Here is a 17,757-nt window from a genome sequence, read left to right on the forward strand (position 1 = left end):
CACCATCATTGCGCTCTTCCCAGGCAAGGCAGATCAGTCTCTGGCTTCTGGATGGCCGCTCACTGCAGCTGCTGGCTGCTCACGCTGGCTGCTGGCTACACACGGTAGCCCATGGCAACCCACTGCCGCAGGGGCTGGAGCCTATTGCGTCGGCCGGCAAAAATTGGCAGCCTAGCTCCAGGTTGAGCTGTTGTTCAGCATCTTAGCTGTGGAGGGCAGTGTCACTGGCCCTCATATGTGGGATCCGAACCGGGGCCCTCTGGCATCCCAAGCCAGTTCTTAACCATCGGGCCACTCGGCCGGCCCTATCCTAGAAATTCTTAAATGGTAGACATTAGAGAACTGTTTATAAGAGTAAGGCTGAACGTATCATGTGGTAGAGCCTACACTGGTCAAGAGCAAGAGTTTTAAAGTCAAATTCCAGCTCCACCTCTGACCAGGTGTATGATCAGTCACTAAACCTCTCCAGGTCTCTAAAATGAGGGAATACTAAGACCTACCTTACAGAGCTGTTGTGAGGGTTAAATGAGTAATAAAGGTAAAGTACTGCTTAATACACAGGTAGGGCTCTATAAACGTTACCTATTCTTTTTACTAAGCAGCCATTAATAACAGTGAGATATACACATATGTGCTGAATACAGATGATCTTCAAGTTATATTATTAAGTTATATAAAAAGCAAACTGGTTAATATGCACAGTGTTCTGTTCTGTGTGTTAAAACAACCAAAACAATGAAAAAGCTGGAGGGAGAATATGTATGTGCTCATAAATGCACAGAATATCTCACAAAATATGCACAAATTGAGAACATGAAAGTCTGTAAGGGAGACCTCACTTTTCACCTTTCATATGGTTTGTCTTTACAAGTTTTAGAAACAAAAGCAAAAACTAAAAATGCTCGGGCCAGCCCAGTGGCGCGATGGTTAAGAACTGGCTTGGGACGCCAGAGGGCCCCGGTTCGGATCCCACATATGAGGGCCAGTAACACTGCCCTCCACAGCTAAGATGCTGAACAACAGCTCAACCTGGAGCTGGGCTGCTGGGAGTCGCCAGCGATGGCATAGGCTGCAGCCCCTGTGGCAGTGGGTTGCCATGGGCTACCATATGTAGCCAGCAGCCAGCGTGAGCGGCCAGCAGCCGCAGTGAGTGGCCGTCCAGAAGCCAGCAACTGATGTGCCTCGCCTGGGAAGAGTGCAATGATGGTGCCAACTTGGGCCAGTGAAGCAACGTCCTCCGCAACTAGACTGAAGAACAAAATGACAGCAACTTGTCTGTTCCCCTTCCCCCAATTCCCCAATAAAAATCTTAAAAGAAAACAACAAAAAAAACCAACTAAAAACGCTCAAATAAATAGCAAAAAGCACTACTGGTGATTCTGATATATAGCCAAGATTGGCACCCAGTGCTCATCAAACTGCCTGCTCAAGATAAGGTGGTTGGTGGGGATGTGTGACAAAGCCGTGTCCCAAAGGAGTCCCCACTACGGGGGCAGAGCCATACTACAACCACTGAACTCCTGTCCCTGGCGCTAGAGCAGAGGGGAGCTCTTCCTGGTTGGGAGGCTGGGAAGGGTGTGAAATGGCTTAGCTCTAAACTTGCTGCAGCCAAGCTGGGTTCTTGCTGCTCATTGTCCACCAGACTGGGACTTAAGCCAGTGTGACTGTGAACCTGAGGAACCGTCTTCTCCTGCAACCATGGTACTTCTGTGACTTGTACATAAAAACTGAGCAAAATAAAGGTGACTGTTGCTAAGACAGGTGGGCCTGGGGAGATGAGGGGAGCCAGGCAGCTCCGTGGCTCCCGAGTCCTAGCAGCCGATGCTGATTTCCTCACCTATATAATGGGGATAATAATAGTATCTGGCTCATGGGGTTGTTGTGAGGACTAAATGAGTTATTAACAATAAAAACGACAATTGACATTTATTGTTTACTACCTGCCAGGCAGTAGTCACAGAGCTCACAACCACCCTAGAAGGTAAGCACAGTTATCATCTTAATTTTAAATATGAGGAAACCAAAGCTCAGAAAGGTTAAGTCACTTGGTTATATGGCAAGTGACAGAATTGGGATTTAAACTTAGAAAGTCTGACTCTAGAGCCACCAAAGAACACTGCTATCGAAGTTACCATACAAGTTAAAGCCAGTACTTAGCTTGTCATAAGGGCTCAATGTGAGCTATATTCTGCGGAAGAAGGTGGGAAGGGTCTGGAAACACTTTACATGGGGTCCCTAGGTGCCCTCTCCAGCTAGTTTTCAAATGTGAGCAACTTGCCCTCTGCTCTGGCCTCCATCTCTCCCACCCGTCATCGAGGACAACAGCTCTCTTGCACCCAGGCCTGTGGAGGCCCAGAAGGCCAGAATCGCTTCAGCGGTGCCCCTTGACATGGTGCTCTGGCCTGACTCCTGTTTATGTGTTGGACCCTATGGAGAGGTTCTAGAAAAGTTTGGCTTATTGATCCCAACGACAACCTCATGAGAGACAGAGCATCTCTCTACAGAGTGCTTGGGGAACTGATATGGACTTTATCTAAATTCAAAACTCTCTTGAAGCTGTTTATGCTTTAAGTCCAACCTACCTTTGGGGGATGAAGAATAGTATAAGATGACCTGTAAATTTGGAAGAGTTCTAAAATTCCCTCCTAGTTTTGATGTCCTAGAGCTTGAGAAATGAATTAATGCTCACCTTCCACCCCTTTCACAGGTAATGACTTTAGCCTGTTCCATTAAGCTGCCCAGACAAATCACTCTACATGACCCTTACTTTGCTATGGGTAGTTTCCAGTTTGCACTCCCATCCCCCAGAAGTCCCCCATTCCATGCCTGAGGATAACTGGCAACAAAGCCACAGGAGACCCATGATGATGACTTGGGAGGTCATGGACTCCCCACCCACTGACAAGCCTAGACCCCACATTTCTTAGCACCATTGATGGGTAGGCCTCCTTAGCCATCTGACATCTGTTCCTGTTCCAGGTATCCCTGCTGCTGTGCACCCATCTCTGGGGGTGGAGACTCACCAGCACTGTTGGCCTCCGACTCCAGCAGGTGGATGTCATTGCAGTCCGCCAATGAGTGCTCCAGGCAGAGCTGCAGGAAGCGGGCCTGGGTGCGGGTGACCCGCTTCAGAAGGGACAGCAGGGCCACTGTCTGCTCACACTCATTCCAGCCCTTGAACCAGCTAGCGAGGATGCCCACCTGGTCTCGGAACATCATGGTGCCGGGCCTGGGGCCAGGGTGGGGGGGACGGCGGTGGCGAGGGCCAGCGCCGTCACATGGTCTCGGCTCCGGGCTCCTGTTACCTCTCCCCTGAAGGCCAGGGCTTGAGAACGTTCCCTGGCGAGGTGGCAATAGGTGGTGGTGGGAGGAGGAAATCTGCTCACATTGGGGGAGGTCTTGGTCCAGCCACACCTCTCCAGGCTCCTAGAAAACGAAGCAAGAAGGTCAGATGGGGCAGGATGAAGGTCAAATGAAGGGGCAGGAATTGGCCTGGTGAGTGTGAGTTGAGAGGGTAAGGAGGCCTTATGCCTTCCTCTTTCAGGATACCTTTAGACTGTGCTGAGTTCCTGGGAGAAAGGTGAAGCCACCACCAGATACTAAACCAATTCTCCCTCCAATCTCTAGATCCAGAGAAAAGGCTTGATTGGAACACAAGAGACCTACCCTAGACAAAGAAGATGGCTACACCTCAGGCATGGCTGTCACAGGGCCAAAGGGAGTGTGGATTTAAAGCAGTGAATAAGTTGGTAAGATTTTCCAGGAATGGGAAATAGAAGCGGCCACACTATGAGAAAAGGTCTGAATCACCTGGCCCCAGGTGACATGACTAAGCAGATATGTGAACCCAAGCACATGCCTTGACCTTGCTGGTCTCTGGCCACCTCCTCCAAGAGCTGGACAAAGACTGCTCACCTGCTAAAAGGATCCTAAGGGGTCTTTATATTATTTCAAGCTAAGACCCACAAAGCTAGGATGTGGGTAGGTGGTGGGGTGGTGACCCCAAGTGGAGATCTCAGGTATGTGGATAGCTACCTGGTCAGTTAACTGTCTGGGTGCCTAAGGGTAAGGACACGCGCAGACAGGGGCCTTTTCAAATATCTCCAACAGGCTAGGCAGATCTCACCTCCTCCAATTCAGCTCTGCCAGTCTGGAAAAGGTACAGCTTTGATGTCTAAGAACCCACCTATCTCTACTCTGAGGTGAAGCTCTCCCAGCCCTCTTCTTCATTCCCCTGAAGACTAATTTTGACCCTAGCGAGTCCAGTGGGTTGGGAACTCCCCTTGGCTATCAGGGATCCCAGCTTGTCATCCAGATACCTAAGAGCCAAGAGGATGTCAACCTGAGAAGGGGACACATCAAAAGTCAAAAACTCCAGAGCAAGGAAATGTCCAAATTTCTCTTAGGCAGGAACTACATAGAAGCTGTGTCAACTGGGCAGACAACAGGCCTATTCTGCAGTTGATTGGTTTCTGGACACTACTCTGAAATCTTTTTCTAAGTGTCTCCAGCTCTAGGTCTCCACTCACATTTCCTGTCTGTCTTTCTTGCAACCAGGGCTCTTGGCTCCATCCCCAAACCACATTCGGCTCCACCCACCTCTGGCTGCCAAGAGGACTGAGAACTCCATACAAAGACCCATTAAACCTACTGGGCTTAGGTCTTAGGGAGCTACTGCCATCTCCCTGAACTTCTATGCTCCTGCTAAGGAGGGCTGTGAGGTGCACCTGACATTGGCCGTGACTCACCTGACCGACAGGGTACCTGAACAAAGGAAACTGGCCTGGCTGTCAATCCCACTGAATATAAGTGGCAAATGCAGGGGGAAAGTGAAACATTGTTCCAAGTTAAACAGGCCTCCAAGAAATCTTTTAAAAAGGGAAATCAAATGTTGCCTCCCTTGGCTGAAAATCCTCCAGTGACTTCCCATTGCATGTAAATAAAATCTACACTAACCCCAAATTTCTTATCTTGTCCTTCAGGGCCCTGCAAGACTCTAGTGGCCTTTCCATCCTCATCTTGTACCAAGTTTTTTCCTGTTTACCTATCTATGGCTGGCTCCTACTTGTCACTTGTCTCAGTTGAGTGTCACTTCCTCAGAGAGATCTTCCCTGACCAATCTAAGGAGTCTCTCTCTCAGTTAACTCTATTACATTAACAGTACTTCATTTCTCTTATATAATTAAACATCCTCGCCTATCATCTTTATGTTTGTTTCTCTCTTCCCATCAAAATGCAAGCTATATAGTCACAGTGCCCAGAACAGTGACTGCCACATAGAAGATGCTAATATGTATTTGTTCAATGAATAAATGAATGAATAAAAAAGGTAAGCATGGAGCCGGCCGACTGGCTCAGTTGGTTAAGAGCTCGCTCAAGAGTTTGAGCTCTGAGCAACGGCGGTTCGAGTCCAGCCCGAGCTGAGCAGCCGCTGAGCTGCCAACAGATAGCAGGATGGCTCAGCTTAAAAAAAAAAAGAAAAAAAAGAAGGTAAGCTTGGAAGAAGATAGAGCAAATGGCCCACAGGATGATAAAGGGACTTGGAAATCTTGTCCTAAGACAGTGGTTCTCAACCTGTGGGTCGCGATCCCTTGGAGGGTCGAACGACCCTTTCACAGGGGTTGCCTAAGACCATCAGAAAACAAAAAAGATATTTACATTACGACTCATTACAGTTATAGAGTAGCAACGAAAATAATTTTATGGTTGGGGGTCACCACAACATGAGGAACTGTATTAAGGGGTCGCAGCATTAGGAAGGTGGAGAACCGCTGTCTAAGAGAAAAATCTGAAGGCACTGAGGAAATTTCCCCCAGGGAAGAGAAGACTCAGGAGCAATGGCATAACTGACTTCGAATATCTGAAGGGGTAGCACACAGAAGAGGAATTTATTCCAGAGCAGAACCAGGGTAGACAGCTCTTAGTGAGAGGCAACATGGGATACGGAAAATGTTGAAAGTCAAGAAAATGCAGTTCTAGTCTTGCCTGAGCCACTGATTCACTTTGATCTTTGGCTAGTTTGCTGCTTCTCTTCTCTAGAATGTGTGAGATAAGGAGCTAGACTGGATCAGACATGACAAATGGGTTTTATCTCACAGGCTAATTCCAATTGATTGGTAGTAGTTGCCTGGAACACTGTGGTGAGAAGGATCCTGAAGAAATGAAGCAATGGGGAATGATTAATAAATTGGGGCACACCTCATAGAATGGGGTTTCATCTAGCTATTAAAAATATGCTTGATCCTGATAGCAAAATGCAAAAAACAAAACAAAACAAAACAAAAACTCTATTATCTACATAGTGTTTGATCTTTAAACACTGACCTGGAGGGATGTCCATAAGCTGCATAATATGTAAATATGATGACATCTTGTTAAAAAAAAAGAAAGTGCCATATACAAAAATGCTTATATATCTTATATATGAATATTTATGTATATACGTGTATAGAAGTGTGTAGAAGGGTATACCCTAGACTGTTCACCCTGGTTACCTTGGAGAGGAGGATATAACACTCTCTACTAACTTGTTACTATTTCACGGCTAGTTACAACTGAACACATATTATTTTTGTAAATTTTCAAGGAATTTAATTTTAAAAATTTTAGGAATGCATTCTACTTTCTGGCTCAATGAGGAAGAGTACTGTGATTATCAATGTTCGCCCTGGATGTAGGATAGATGAGTGGTAGCTCACATGTCTGAAAAAATCAATTTCCCTTTCTAGCTCCAGCATTTTGTGGCTTTTAGTCCCAAGGAGAGAGCTGCTGCCTCAACATAAGGAAGAACTTTAAAATAATATATCTGTCCAAGAACAAAACTGGCTGCCATGTGAGGAGGTAATAAGCTCTCTGGCTGCTGGAAGTGGTCAAGCAGAGGCTGGATGAACATCCCTTGGGAGTGGGAGGGATTCCTTCACTGGGTGGCAACTCATAAGACAGAAGGACATGTTACTATTTCAGAGGGAATATTTATGATGGGAGATTTGATATGCCAACAGCATTTACGGCAAAAGTGACCAAATCCACAAACAGACCAAAGTTGTGCACACTCTTACTCATAAACTCTTTTATTGGGTTATTTTTCCTAAGCAACAGCACTGTGCCCCCCAAATAAACTGTTGACTAAACATTAATCCAGTTTTTTCCTCTGAGCCAAATGGTAGAAGCAAAGCCATAGGACAGAGCAGGGTCTCAAACACAATGCTTACAAGGCCAGGTTTTAAATGAAGCAGGCTGGTGAAGACTATGGTGAGTTGGAACGCACCACCCTTTCTAAAGGGAGAAGTCACAATTTAGCTCTAATCAACTGCTGTTATGTGGATCCAGTACTGTTAGGTTAGAATTTTTTTTTTTTAAAGTGGAGCCAGAAATCTGGAATTTTAAATAAAATTCCCCTATTTTTAAATATTGGAAATTAATTCACATTAATACAGCAACAATGAGCCACTACTTGTATACAAAACAAAGCCTGTGGCCTGTGGTCCTTAGACCAGATGGATGGACACACACTGGGAAAAGACGGGAAGTCTGAAAACTATCCCTCCCTTGGGCCTCTCTGGTTCATACCTTCAAGCCACCCCATTGCTCAGGGAACATGACTGACAGAGAGGATTTAGCACTCAAGGATGGTTCAGACAGTCCTCAGTAAACACTGGGGCTTTAGGTAACAGTCAGTTTTAAGAAAGCACTGTTAAAAAAATTACCCCTAAAGGAAAGGTTCCTATGTTCTGGACAGGAGAAAGATGCTGGATGTTTGGTGTGGACGGTGATTGAAGAGGCCTGGATGGCTTTCTTCCATCAAAGGACCAGAGGCCCTCAGCTACCTATTCTGGGTGCATGGCGGCAGTGAGAAAGGAAGACCTGGCTTGGTAAGATAGGCCAGGGAAGAGGCATCATCACTTATTCCGAGGCATCCTACTGTCATGGTGGATTTGCCTGCAAAAACATCCATTCCTAGTACCAGCCTTGTAAGTTCCCTTTGGAGAATTAACTGTCTTTCTTGGATCCAGGAGTAGATAAGTAAAGCCTGGACAAGGAAAAGTCCTCCCTGAACTTTTGCTGGAAGTACTGGGGAAAATAAGTTCTCAGTGTTGCTCAGATTTCACATCTGATGTCACTGGTTGCCACTTCAGCTACCTCACAGTGACAGTCTGCCTTAGAATGAAGCCAACATAGATGAAGGCAGAGTCAAGAGATGAGGGGAGAAAAAGGGAGACCTGTTCCCATCATTTCAAGACCTGGATCTAGCTAGCCTGAAGCCCCACCCATCCACCCACCTCCCCCACCCCAGGCTTTTTAGTTACATGGACCAATAAATTTCTTTTTTGTCTGAGGCCAGTTTGAGATGGGTTTCTATCACATAAAGTTGAAAAGGCTTTAAATGCTCCTATACAAAACAGAATTCCCCACTGCTCTGGTCTCTTTGCCCTCATGTCACCAAAAATGATTCCCTGCCTTCGAGGAAAGATACAGAAGCGGAAACCCCTATAGCAAAGTCTCCCAAACAACCCAATAATATTGCTGCCATATTTGGTCTCTAAGGGACTAAGTAACCTTCTTCAGAAGTATCTACCAACCCTGGAAGGTGCGAAATTGAGCCAAAAGTTGGCTGAGAGGTTCCAGGAAAAACTGCCTACTAGAATCCTTCCTTGGCCCCAAAGAGTGAGAAATGGCCCACGGACCGACGGCACCTTTGGAGGTCAACTCTCCTCATTAAGCAGCAGCACTGTGGAGTTAGTCAGACCTAGCTGAAACCTGGGTTATCCTGCTGATACTTACTTGCTATGTTGACCTTTGGCAAGCAACTCAGTTTCTTCCTCAGAGAAGCGTGTAAGAATGAAATTAAACTATGTATATAAAAATACCTAGCATACTTAGCATGTCTTCATAAGCCATACATTCAGTGTCATGTGCTAGACCCTATGCTAACAGCTTTCTATAGATGAGCTCATTTGATTCAAAACTATATATTCTATATCTACCTCATATATATGGATATAACATTATCCACATTACATAGATGGAGAAACTGAGGCAGAAAGGGTTAAGTCACTTATCCAAGATTGCACAGAAATGAGATTGTTTAAGGCCAGGCAGTCTGGCTTTAGAGCTCTTGCTTATTCCTGAGAATAATGCTATAGTCTCCTGCAAGTACCCTTCTGCTGCCTCGAAAGTTGGGCTGAAAGGTTACACCCTTTAAACATCAACATCTCTGGATAAATAATGGGGTCCCATTAACCTTTGTACTCATTCCTAGCCTTTCTACAGCACCCACCTAGGCCTTTGAAGAACTCACACTTCAAGAACAAGGTAATAGGCTAGTTACCTAAGGTTAACTCAGTATCCTGACCTGAGAAGAACAGGACAATGTCAGAAGCCAAGGGAGCCCAACTTTTCTCTTGTAAAATCCAACCATTATTTTCAGAAACTTCTGAAATATGCACACAACATATGTGTATTATTGCCTCAGCCAAGAATCAGGCTTTCATATGAATGGTCCTGGGGAAGGGAGGGAGAAGAGGTGAGAAGCCATACAGGGCCTCCTGTAAGATAACACAGCCTAGAGAGCTCTGGGAAACCCTGGAGAAGCAGCTGGTGTTCCTCCCCCCACCCCCAACCCTCATATGCCTCTTCCCAATATATTGCTGTCACTTTTACTCCTCCCACGTCTAAAGGTGTGACTCCTCCCCTCTAAAACTCTATCTTTGGCTCTCTTTCCCTTCTCCATGCATGTAACCTCTCACTTAGGAATGTAATCAACTCCTATAGAATCTATTATCACTTCTCTATGGACAACTCAATATTTGAGTCATCTTTGACTCCTTCCTCTTCCATAAGATCTAGTCATCTGGTCTTGAGAATTCTTTTTTCTTAATGTCAGCTAAACATGCCCTCCTGTTTCTTTCCAAAAACTCAAGTGGCTTTGGGACAAGGCTCACTGGGTTGGAAATATAACCCTACCACTTACTACCTTCCTTAATTTGGGCAAGTGGTTTCACCTTGCTGTGCCTGTTTTCTCATCTATAAAATGGGTTAATAATAGTACCTACTCAGGCCAGCTGAGTGGCTCATTGGTTAAGAGATGGCTTGGGACGTCAGCTCTGAGCAGCAGTGCCCCAGCTCAGATCCCACATGGGGGTCAGTGACACTGTCCTCTACAGCTAAGATGGTGAACAACAGCTCGATCTGGAGCTGGGCTGCCGTGAGTTGCCGGCGATGGCGTAGGCTGCAGCCCCTGCTGCAGTGGGCTGCCATGGGCTACGGTGAGTGGCTGGCAGCCAGTGTGAGCTGCCAAGAGCCACCGTGAGCGGCCATCCAGAGACCGGCGACCAATCTGCCTCACCCAGGAAGAGTGCAATGATAATACCAACATGGGCCAGTGAAGAGACGTCCTCCACAACTAGACTGAAGAACAAGACGGCAGCAACTTGTCTGTTCCCCTTCCCCCAATTCCCCAGCGCTGTTCCCCTCCCCCAATTCCTCAATAAAATCTTAAAATAATAATAATAGTATCTACTCTCATAGAGTTCTGAGGCATAAATACTCTCATAGAGTTGTTAGCTATTATCATCTTTCTGGATTCCTCTTTTTCTCTAATGACACCATTAAGTCCTATCTTCTCTATACCTAAAATATATCTGCTTCTCTACATTTTTACTACCAGCACTATATTAAGTCACGATCCTTTATCATCTGGACAAATGTATTGCCTCCTAACTTGCCTCCTGCTTCCACTTTTGCCCCTCTGTTTTCCTTGCAAAAATCAGTGAACTTTCTAAGAAGAATAAAAAAATCAGATCAGGTCACTGTCTTGCGTTAAAAATCCTCTAATAGCTTCCCAATTTTCTTAAATGAAAAGGTAAACTCCTTACCATGGACCACAAGCCCCCCCCCCCCATGATTTGGCCTCTGTCAACCACCTCTCCATCCCTTGCTCCTTTTGTCTCACTTATGCTCCAAGCCACACTGGTCTCCTTGCTGTTCCTTGAACACATCTCAGGGCTTTTTTAAAAAAGATTTTTATTGGGGGATGGGAACAGCGCTGGGGAATTGGGGGAAGGAGAACAGAAAAGTTGCTGTCGTTTTATTCTTCAGTCTAGTTGTGGAGGACGTTGCTTCACTGGCCCAAGTTGGCACCATCATTGCGCTCTTCCCAGGCGAGGCACATCAGTTGCCGGCTTCTGGACAGCCGCTCACTCTGGCTGCTGGCTACACACGGTAGCCCATGGCAACCCACTGCAGCAGGGGCTGCAGCCTACACCGTCGCCAGTGACTCACAGCAGCCCAGCTCCAGGTAGAGCTGTTGTTCAGCATCTTAGCTGTAGAGGGCAGTGTCACTGGTCCTCATATGTGGGATCCGAACCGTCCCAAGCCAGCTCTTAACCAATGCGCCACTCGGCTGGCCACATCTCAGGGCTTTTGCAGTTGCTGACCACTCTACCTGAAATGCTCTTCCCCAGATCACGACATGGCTGGCTCCTTCTCATCAATTAGATCTGGGTTCATGTGCCCCAAACTTCATCATCTCCCCAGTAGAAAGGACTCTTTCGTCTGATATCCTTGTCAAGGTGTTTCTTCAAAGGCTATATAGCTCTTCCAGAAATGCTCTGATTGTAAGGTCCACAAGGGAAGGGAATACTGTGGCTGTATTATTCTTCACTGCTACATTTTTAATTCCTAGCATAGCACCTGGTATAACAGATCCTCAATAAACATCTGTGAGAATGTCCCCACCTTACAGTACTTTCTCTACATGTAACAATGCTTGGATTAGAATGTCCTACTACCAGATCTTCAAAGTGGTGCCTTCTCATCTTTCAGGTTTATCAGGCTCAAGTGTCACCTCAAAGTGGCCAATCAAAGAGGCCAATTCCGACCTCCTTGTGCATAGCAGCTACCCCCACACTCTCTCACACTACTGTTTTATTTCTTTCACAGCACATATCACTACCTGATTTCTTTCTTTCTTTCTTTTTTTTTTTAAGCTGAGCCATCCTGCCACCTGTTGGCAGCTCAGCGGCTGCTCAGCTCGGGCCGGGAATCGAACCACTGTTGCTCAGAGCTCAAACTCTTTTTTTTTATTTTTTAAAGATTTTTATTGGGGATTTGGGGGGATGGGAACAGTGCTGGGGAACTGGGGGAAGGGGAACAGACAAGTTGCTGTCCTTTTGTTCTTCAGTCTAGTTGTGGGCAGAGCTCAAACTCTTGAACGAGCTCTTAACCAACTGAGCCACTCGTCCGACCCCCTACCTGATTTCCTTTGATTATAATGTTACCCCCCCCATTAGAATTATAAGCTCCATGAGTTCCAAGACCTTCACTGTTACATTCACTGCTGCATCTCCAGTACCTAGAAAAGTACCTCCATAAATTACTTGATTGCTAGAGACATTTGAGACTTGCATACTCTATACACTGTTCTGTGACTTGCCCTCAACCAGACTCTATTCAACAAATTTACATGAAAACAAAACAAAACAAAACTCTACTCGTAGTAATCTACTTAACTCTCTTCCAAAGTTCTGAGCCTTGGAAACCCAAAGCTGAGGTAGGGAACTGAACACCAGTACTCTTCTACCTAAGGCTACCACCAAACCAAGCCAGTCATCTCATTCCTGTCTCTCCCAATGAGATCCCAAAGGAGAGTCTGATTGGGTCAGACTAGCCATAAACTCTCTCTGAATTCAAACAATCACAGATTAGGGCTAGGGAACAGTGAGGAGGAGAACTATTATCAATACTCAGGTCACAGGATGGAATCCCAGTCTTATCTCGCTCAGCAAGCAAGAGAGTTCCAGGGTAAAGAACACAAAACAGGTCTCTAAGTATCTTCTGTCATCATCTCACATTTATTCAGGGAAAAAAAACTGTTTTCAAACTGGGGCTCTCAGGAAAGAGTTCTCTTTCCATTGAGGATGCTAAGGAGGTAGAATTTAAGCCTGGGGTTGCTGAGGGCCATCTTTGTCACCACAAAGCAGAAACCTGTTGAGGATGAAGCTAAGTCGGTAGAGAAATGGGGAGAGGTTACTAAGGAGACTGTTTGAATTCCTTCTGGATGCAGGTAGGTCTGAAGCAATCCTAGCTCTGGACTTTTCACTAACACGAGCCAACTAATTCTCATTTTTTATTAAACTAGTTCGAGTAGTGAAGGTTCTGTCACTTACATCTTTAGAGTCCTGGCTGATATGAGCTATTTTTTTTGGTTTTGTTTTTGTTTTGCAAACACTAAGAACTTATGTGCAGGGCACTGTTCTAAGTACTTTATATGTATTAACTTATTTAATCCTTATAATAATTTTATGAAGCAGGATATCATCACCTTCATTTTTTAGCCATGGCAACTGAGGACCAAAGAAGTTAAGTAACTTGTCTTGGATCACAAAACTGGTAAGTGATGATGTGGGAAGCAAATCCTGTCTGGCTCCAGAATCTGCACACTTAACCACTACACTAAAATGCACCAATGCTCCCAACCCTATCTGAACAGAAAATCCAACTCTCTGACTCCAGACACTATGATCTTGGGATGGACAGGGCCCAGAGAACTTCTATTTGTGCCACCTGTCCTCAATTTCATCCTTTGTAAAATGAGGATAATTGTAGTTTACCTACCCCATAGGGTTCCTGTGAATGAGATGAGACAATACATGTGAAACCCTTAAACAGTGATGGCTACATAATAATTACTCAATAAACAGTAGTCATTAATATTATTACCCTTTGGGTCACTAAAGTGCAGCTGGCAAATACGATGCAGACAAAAGAGATCTCTTTTATCTCTGTCCTTTATGGGAAGAGAAGAGATGCCACAGGTGACAGACAAGGGGGCTTTTTTGTCTTTGACCCACTGTATAAGCTGTATCCTTTGCCTGGAAGGCTACTCATTGTCCCAACTCCTGTGGAACACCACCCAGCCCAAATACCACCTTTTCTATAAAGCATTTCCAGATAGAATGTTTCTTCGCTCATTGCCAAATTTCTACAACATATAATTTGTATTTCATGTTCTGCCCTGTGTACCTGCTCAACCCCTCTACTGCACTGTGCTACTGCACCCTGAAGGCAGGCCCCAGTGTTCACCCTGTGATCTTTGTTTCCTCTTCTCAACCCCAGAGATAAGCAGAATCCCTTGGAGAAAGTTGAGAGCCCTGTGGATGGCTGAGAAGCCAACCAGGATGGGGTGAGGAAGGTCATCAGGAATAGGACTTGGGTAGCTGAGAATCAGGAGAAAGCTCGAAGAAAAGTCCCCTAGACAGGAGCAGGTGGGGCAGACAGGAGAGGCAAAGGGGGCTGGGTAGAGAAGAAATGAGGGAAGAGGAGAGGAAGGGGCAAGAAGATGTGTTGAACCTGAGTGGGGAGTGAGATCTAAGGAACTTAGAGACTTCTGGCCAAACGCAAGAAGAGCTGCCCATTCTTCAGTGATTCCCAATAACTTACAAGATGGCAGATCCCTTGTGGGATTCACAGAGGAACAAGACACATCTCAGTACTTTCCAAACTCCGAGTCCAGTGAAGGTGAGTGGGCAAGTACATGAAAAACTACAAGAAAGAAGGTGAGTGGTGCTCTAAGAAGTACAACGGAGGGCTCTGGGCAGTAAGACACAGAAAATGGAAGTATTTGCAGGTGCCTTAAGGAGAGGGTGCCTATGTGAAGCATAAATGAGGAATAGATGAGAAGAGCTGGACATGTGTGTGTTCGAGGAAGTACCAATTTGAAGCAGAAGCTCCAAAGGCTGGAAGACAGTTTGGAGGGGAAGTCAGTAGGAGAAAGTGCTGAGGAAGATCTGAAAGGGAACCATATAAAGGTAGAATGTGAAGTAATTGCTCAAAGGGTGGGGTAACCTTGTGGAGAAGCCAGAAGCCTTTTGAGGAGAGTAAGGATTCTTTCTGGAGGATGGGTACTTCACTTTACAAAGGGTACACCCATGAAAATGGGGGTGGGCAGTAAGGCACAGAGGTACACCCTGAGGCATCTTTCGAGGGCTTTCTGTGAGGAAAGGGAAATCCTCCTAGAGGACAGTGGTTCTCAAGTTTGAGCATGCAGCAGAATCACCAGGAGGGTGCCTAAAAACAGATTGCTGGGTCCGACTACCAGGTTTTCTCATTTAGTAGGTCTGGGTTGGGACCCAAGAATTGGCATTTCTAACGAGTACCCAGGTGATGCAGATTCTTCTGGTCCAGGAATTACACTTTGAGGACCACTGCTATAGGGGAAGCAATTCTTTAGTGAGGAGGCCCTCAAACGTGAAAAGGAAGGAGAAGGCTTCTGAAAGGAAAATGGGGGGAGTCCTCAAATAGTCTCTAAGGAGGGAGTTAGGGTCTCTCGATCTCTGAAGGGAAGATCTGAAGGAAGTAGAGGGGGGAGGTCTATGAGGATGAAACCTGAGAGAAAGGTCTCTGAGGACTGGGATTTCAGGGGCTGAGGGTGTCTCTTGGGGAACTTTTTATTGAAAGGGGACATGGAGCCTCTTGGTGGGGGGGAATATTTGGAAGATGGTGGGGACCTATGAAGGGATAATGGGGGAAGGAGACTCAGATCTGCGAAGGGTCTCTCTAAATTGATTTCAGAGGAAAAAGAATGGAGATGAGAGGGTGTAAATAGGGGTTCTAAAAGGAGTAAATCTGATAGGGTCCTGGATAAGGTTTCTTGGGGATATCAGAGGGGGATTCTGAGGGAGAGTTCTGAAGAAGTCTCATGAAGTTGGGGTTTGGGTTGTTGACACAGGGCAGTTTTGGAAGAAATTCTCTAAAGGGTATCTGGGGAGGTGTGGTCTTCTGAGAGAGACCTTAGATGCACTAAAGCAGGGTGACAGAGGTCTTTTTAGGAACTACTCTGAGTAAAGTTCTCAAAAGGGTGTATGGGGAAGGTGGGTCTTCTGAGTGGAATGCGGGAATGTCAGAGTAGAGGGTTTTTCAGAAAGAATTCTGGGACTTTCTAAGAGCAGGCGCTCAGAGGGTTATTTTGAGGGAAGACTGGCAGTGGCGGGGATAGAGGTCTTCTACAGAGAGTTTGAGGGAACCTGTGAAGGAGAGTTCAAGGAAAACCTCTAGAAAAAGTCTCTGAGTAAGGCAGGAGGTCTCTGAGTGGTAATTCAAGGGGTTCTGGAGGGTGTTGGAAAGGGTTCTAGGAGGGATTTCAAGGGCACACCTCAGGAGGGCTCAAGAGAGGTTGCTGGGGTCTCTGAGAAGATGTGAGATCTTGAAAAATTGCACCTCAGAGGGATCATGAAGAGGGTCTTAGGGTTTACAGGGGTCGTGAAGGGGCTGTTTAGAAAGTTCATCTAGAAGTAGGTCTAGAAGGGGGGATTGTATAGAGAAACTACAAGGGAACTTTTTGCAATCCTGAAGAAGCAATTTTTGGAACATTTGGTGTGGGTTACTGGGTAAGACTTGGGATACACAAAAGAGGTTTTGGAAGAGGCTTTTGGAATGTGGGAGAAGAGTTTGCCATAGGCTTCAGAGACTCTCTGGAGGAGATTTTTGGGATAAGTGAGCGGGGTCACAGAGAAAGATTTTTGGGGTATGTGGGGGTGATCTCTAGGGCATTTCAGGGTGGTGAGATTTAAGGGATATAAGGAGGTCTCTGGGAGAGCTTGCTGGGATCTGTGGAAGGGTCCAAAGGTATAACTTCAGGGATATGTGACCGGGGTGGGGAGGGGTGTATATGGGAGATGGCTGGTGGTGGCGGGTCCTCCAGGTGGGTTTTGGGGATCTGAGGACATTTCAGTCTCTAAGGAGGACTTTCTGGGCACATTAGGGGCATTCTGAAGGATTTTTTGGGAGGGGTTCTGGGATTTGGGGGCTGAGTGGAAAATCTCTCAGGCGATTTCTGGTATGGGGGCAGGCGAGAGGCAAAATTCCTGGGATGTGTGAGAGGGAAGTCTGGGGGAGACTGTGGACCAATGCGAAGTCGGTCTCTGGGGGAGATTCTGGGAATGCTGGGTCTGGAGGATATTTGAGGGAGACTCTGAAGGAGGGTTTTAGGGCTTCCGAGGGAGGCTCCTGGAGAAGACATCTGACACATATTGCTGGAATATCCAAGGAGTGGCCTCAGGGAATATTTCTGGAAAGAGGAGGAGGATGGAGGACTGGGGCCAGAGCGGGGGTTCTCTGAGGCCGATTTCGAAGACCTAGGTCGTCTCTGGAGAAGCCTGTGGGAATGGAAGGGGTGGGCTCCCGGGAAGACCTGGGACCAAAGGAGGGGGTGGGATGGAGGCTGTCAGGGGGTCTCTGAGAGAGATTTGGGGGCGCCGGTGACCGCCCTCTAAAGAAATGTCTGAGGTAGACATGCGGGGTCGATCCCGAGGGTGTGAGGGGGATCTGGAAGGGAAGCTTCTGAGGCGCCCTGTGAGGGCGATTCGGGGGACGGGAGTGGGGGCTTCTCTCCGGGGCTAGGACCCCCGAGGCCCGCGCTCCGCGCTCGCCCGCGGCTCGGGGTCCCTGAGGGGGCGGGGCCGCCCGCGCGGCGGCCTGGGGCGCCCTGAGGTGAGCCCCACGCGCCCCGACCCGCCACCGCCCCATGGCCGCCCGGCCTGCCCGCGACTCACCGCCTTGGCCGCCTTGGCCGCCGCCGCCCGGGCCTCTTCAGGCCACCGCCACAGCCGTCGCCCCCTCTCGGCCCGCGAGCTCCCCTCCCTCCTCCCGCACCGACCACCGCCGCCGCCGCCGCCGCCACCGCCGCCGTCGCGCTGCGTCACCGCGCCGTACGTCACCGCCCCTGGCCCCGCCCCGACGGGGGCCGCCGCGCGTCGGCAT

The 17,757-nt window shown here is 47.2% G+C and overlaps 1 protein-coding gene across 1 annotated transcript in view; it reads right to left on the bottom strand.

Moving 5' to 3' along the window:
- Nucleotides 1–17,669, bottom strand: part of SAMD4B (sterile alpha motif domain containing 4B) — a 37,172-nt gene extending 19,503 nt beyond the window's left edge. Inside the window, exons 1-2 of the mRNA XM_019666278.1 lie at nucleotides 17,550–17,669; nucleotides 3,024–3,426 (exon numbers count right to left, since the gene is read on the bottom strand). Of these exons, the coding sequence (XP_019521823.1) occupies nucleotides 3,024–3,219 (196 nt within the window). The 5' untranslated portion in view covers nucleotides 3,220–3,426; nucleotides 17,550–17,669. The remainder of the gene's footprint in view (nucleotides 1–3,023; nucleotides 3,427–17,549) is intronic.
- Nucleotides 17,670–17,757: the final 88 nt, after the last annotated feature.

Source organism: Hipposideros armiger, unplaced genomic scaffold (assembly GCF_001890085.2).
Source record: "Hipposideros armiger isolate ML-2016 unplaced genomic scaffold, ASM189008v1 scaffold_466, whole genome shotgun sequence".
Classification (NCBI taxonomy): domain Eukaryota; kingdom Metazoa; phylum Chordata; class Mammalia; order Chiroptera; family Hipposideridae; genus Hipposideros; species Hipposideros armiger.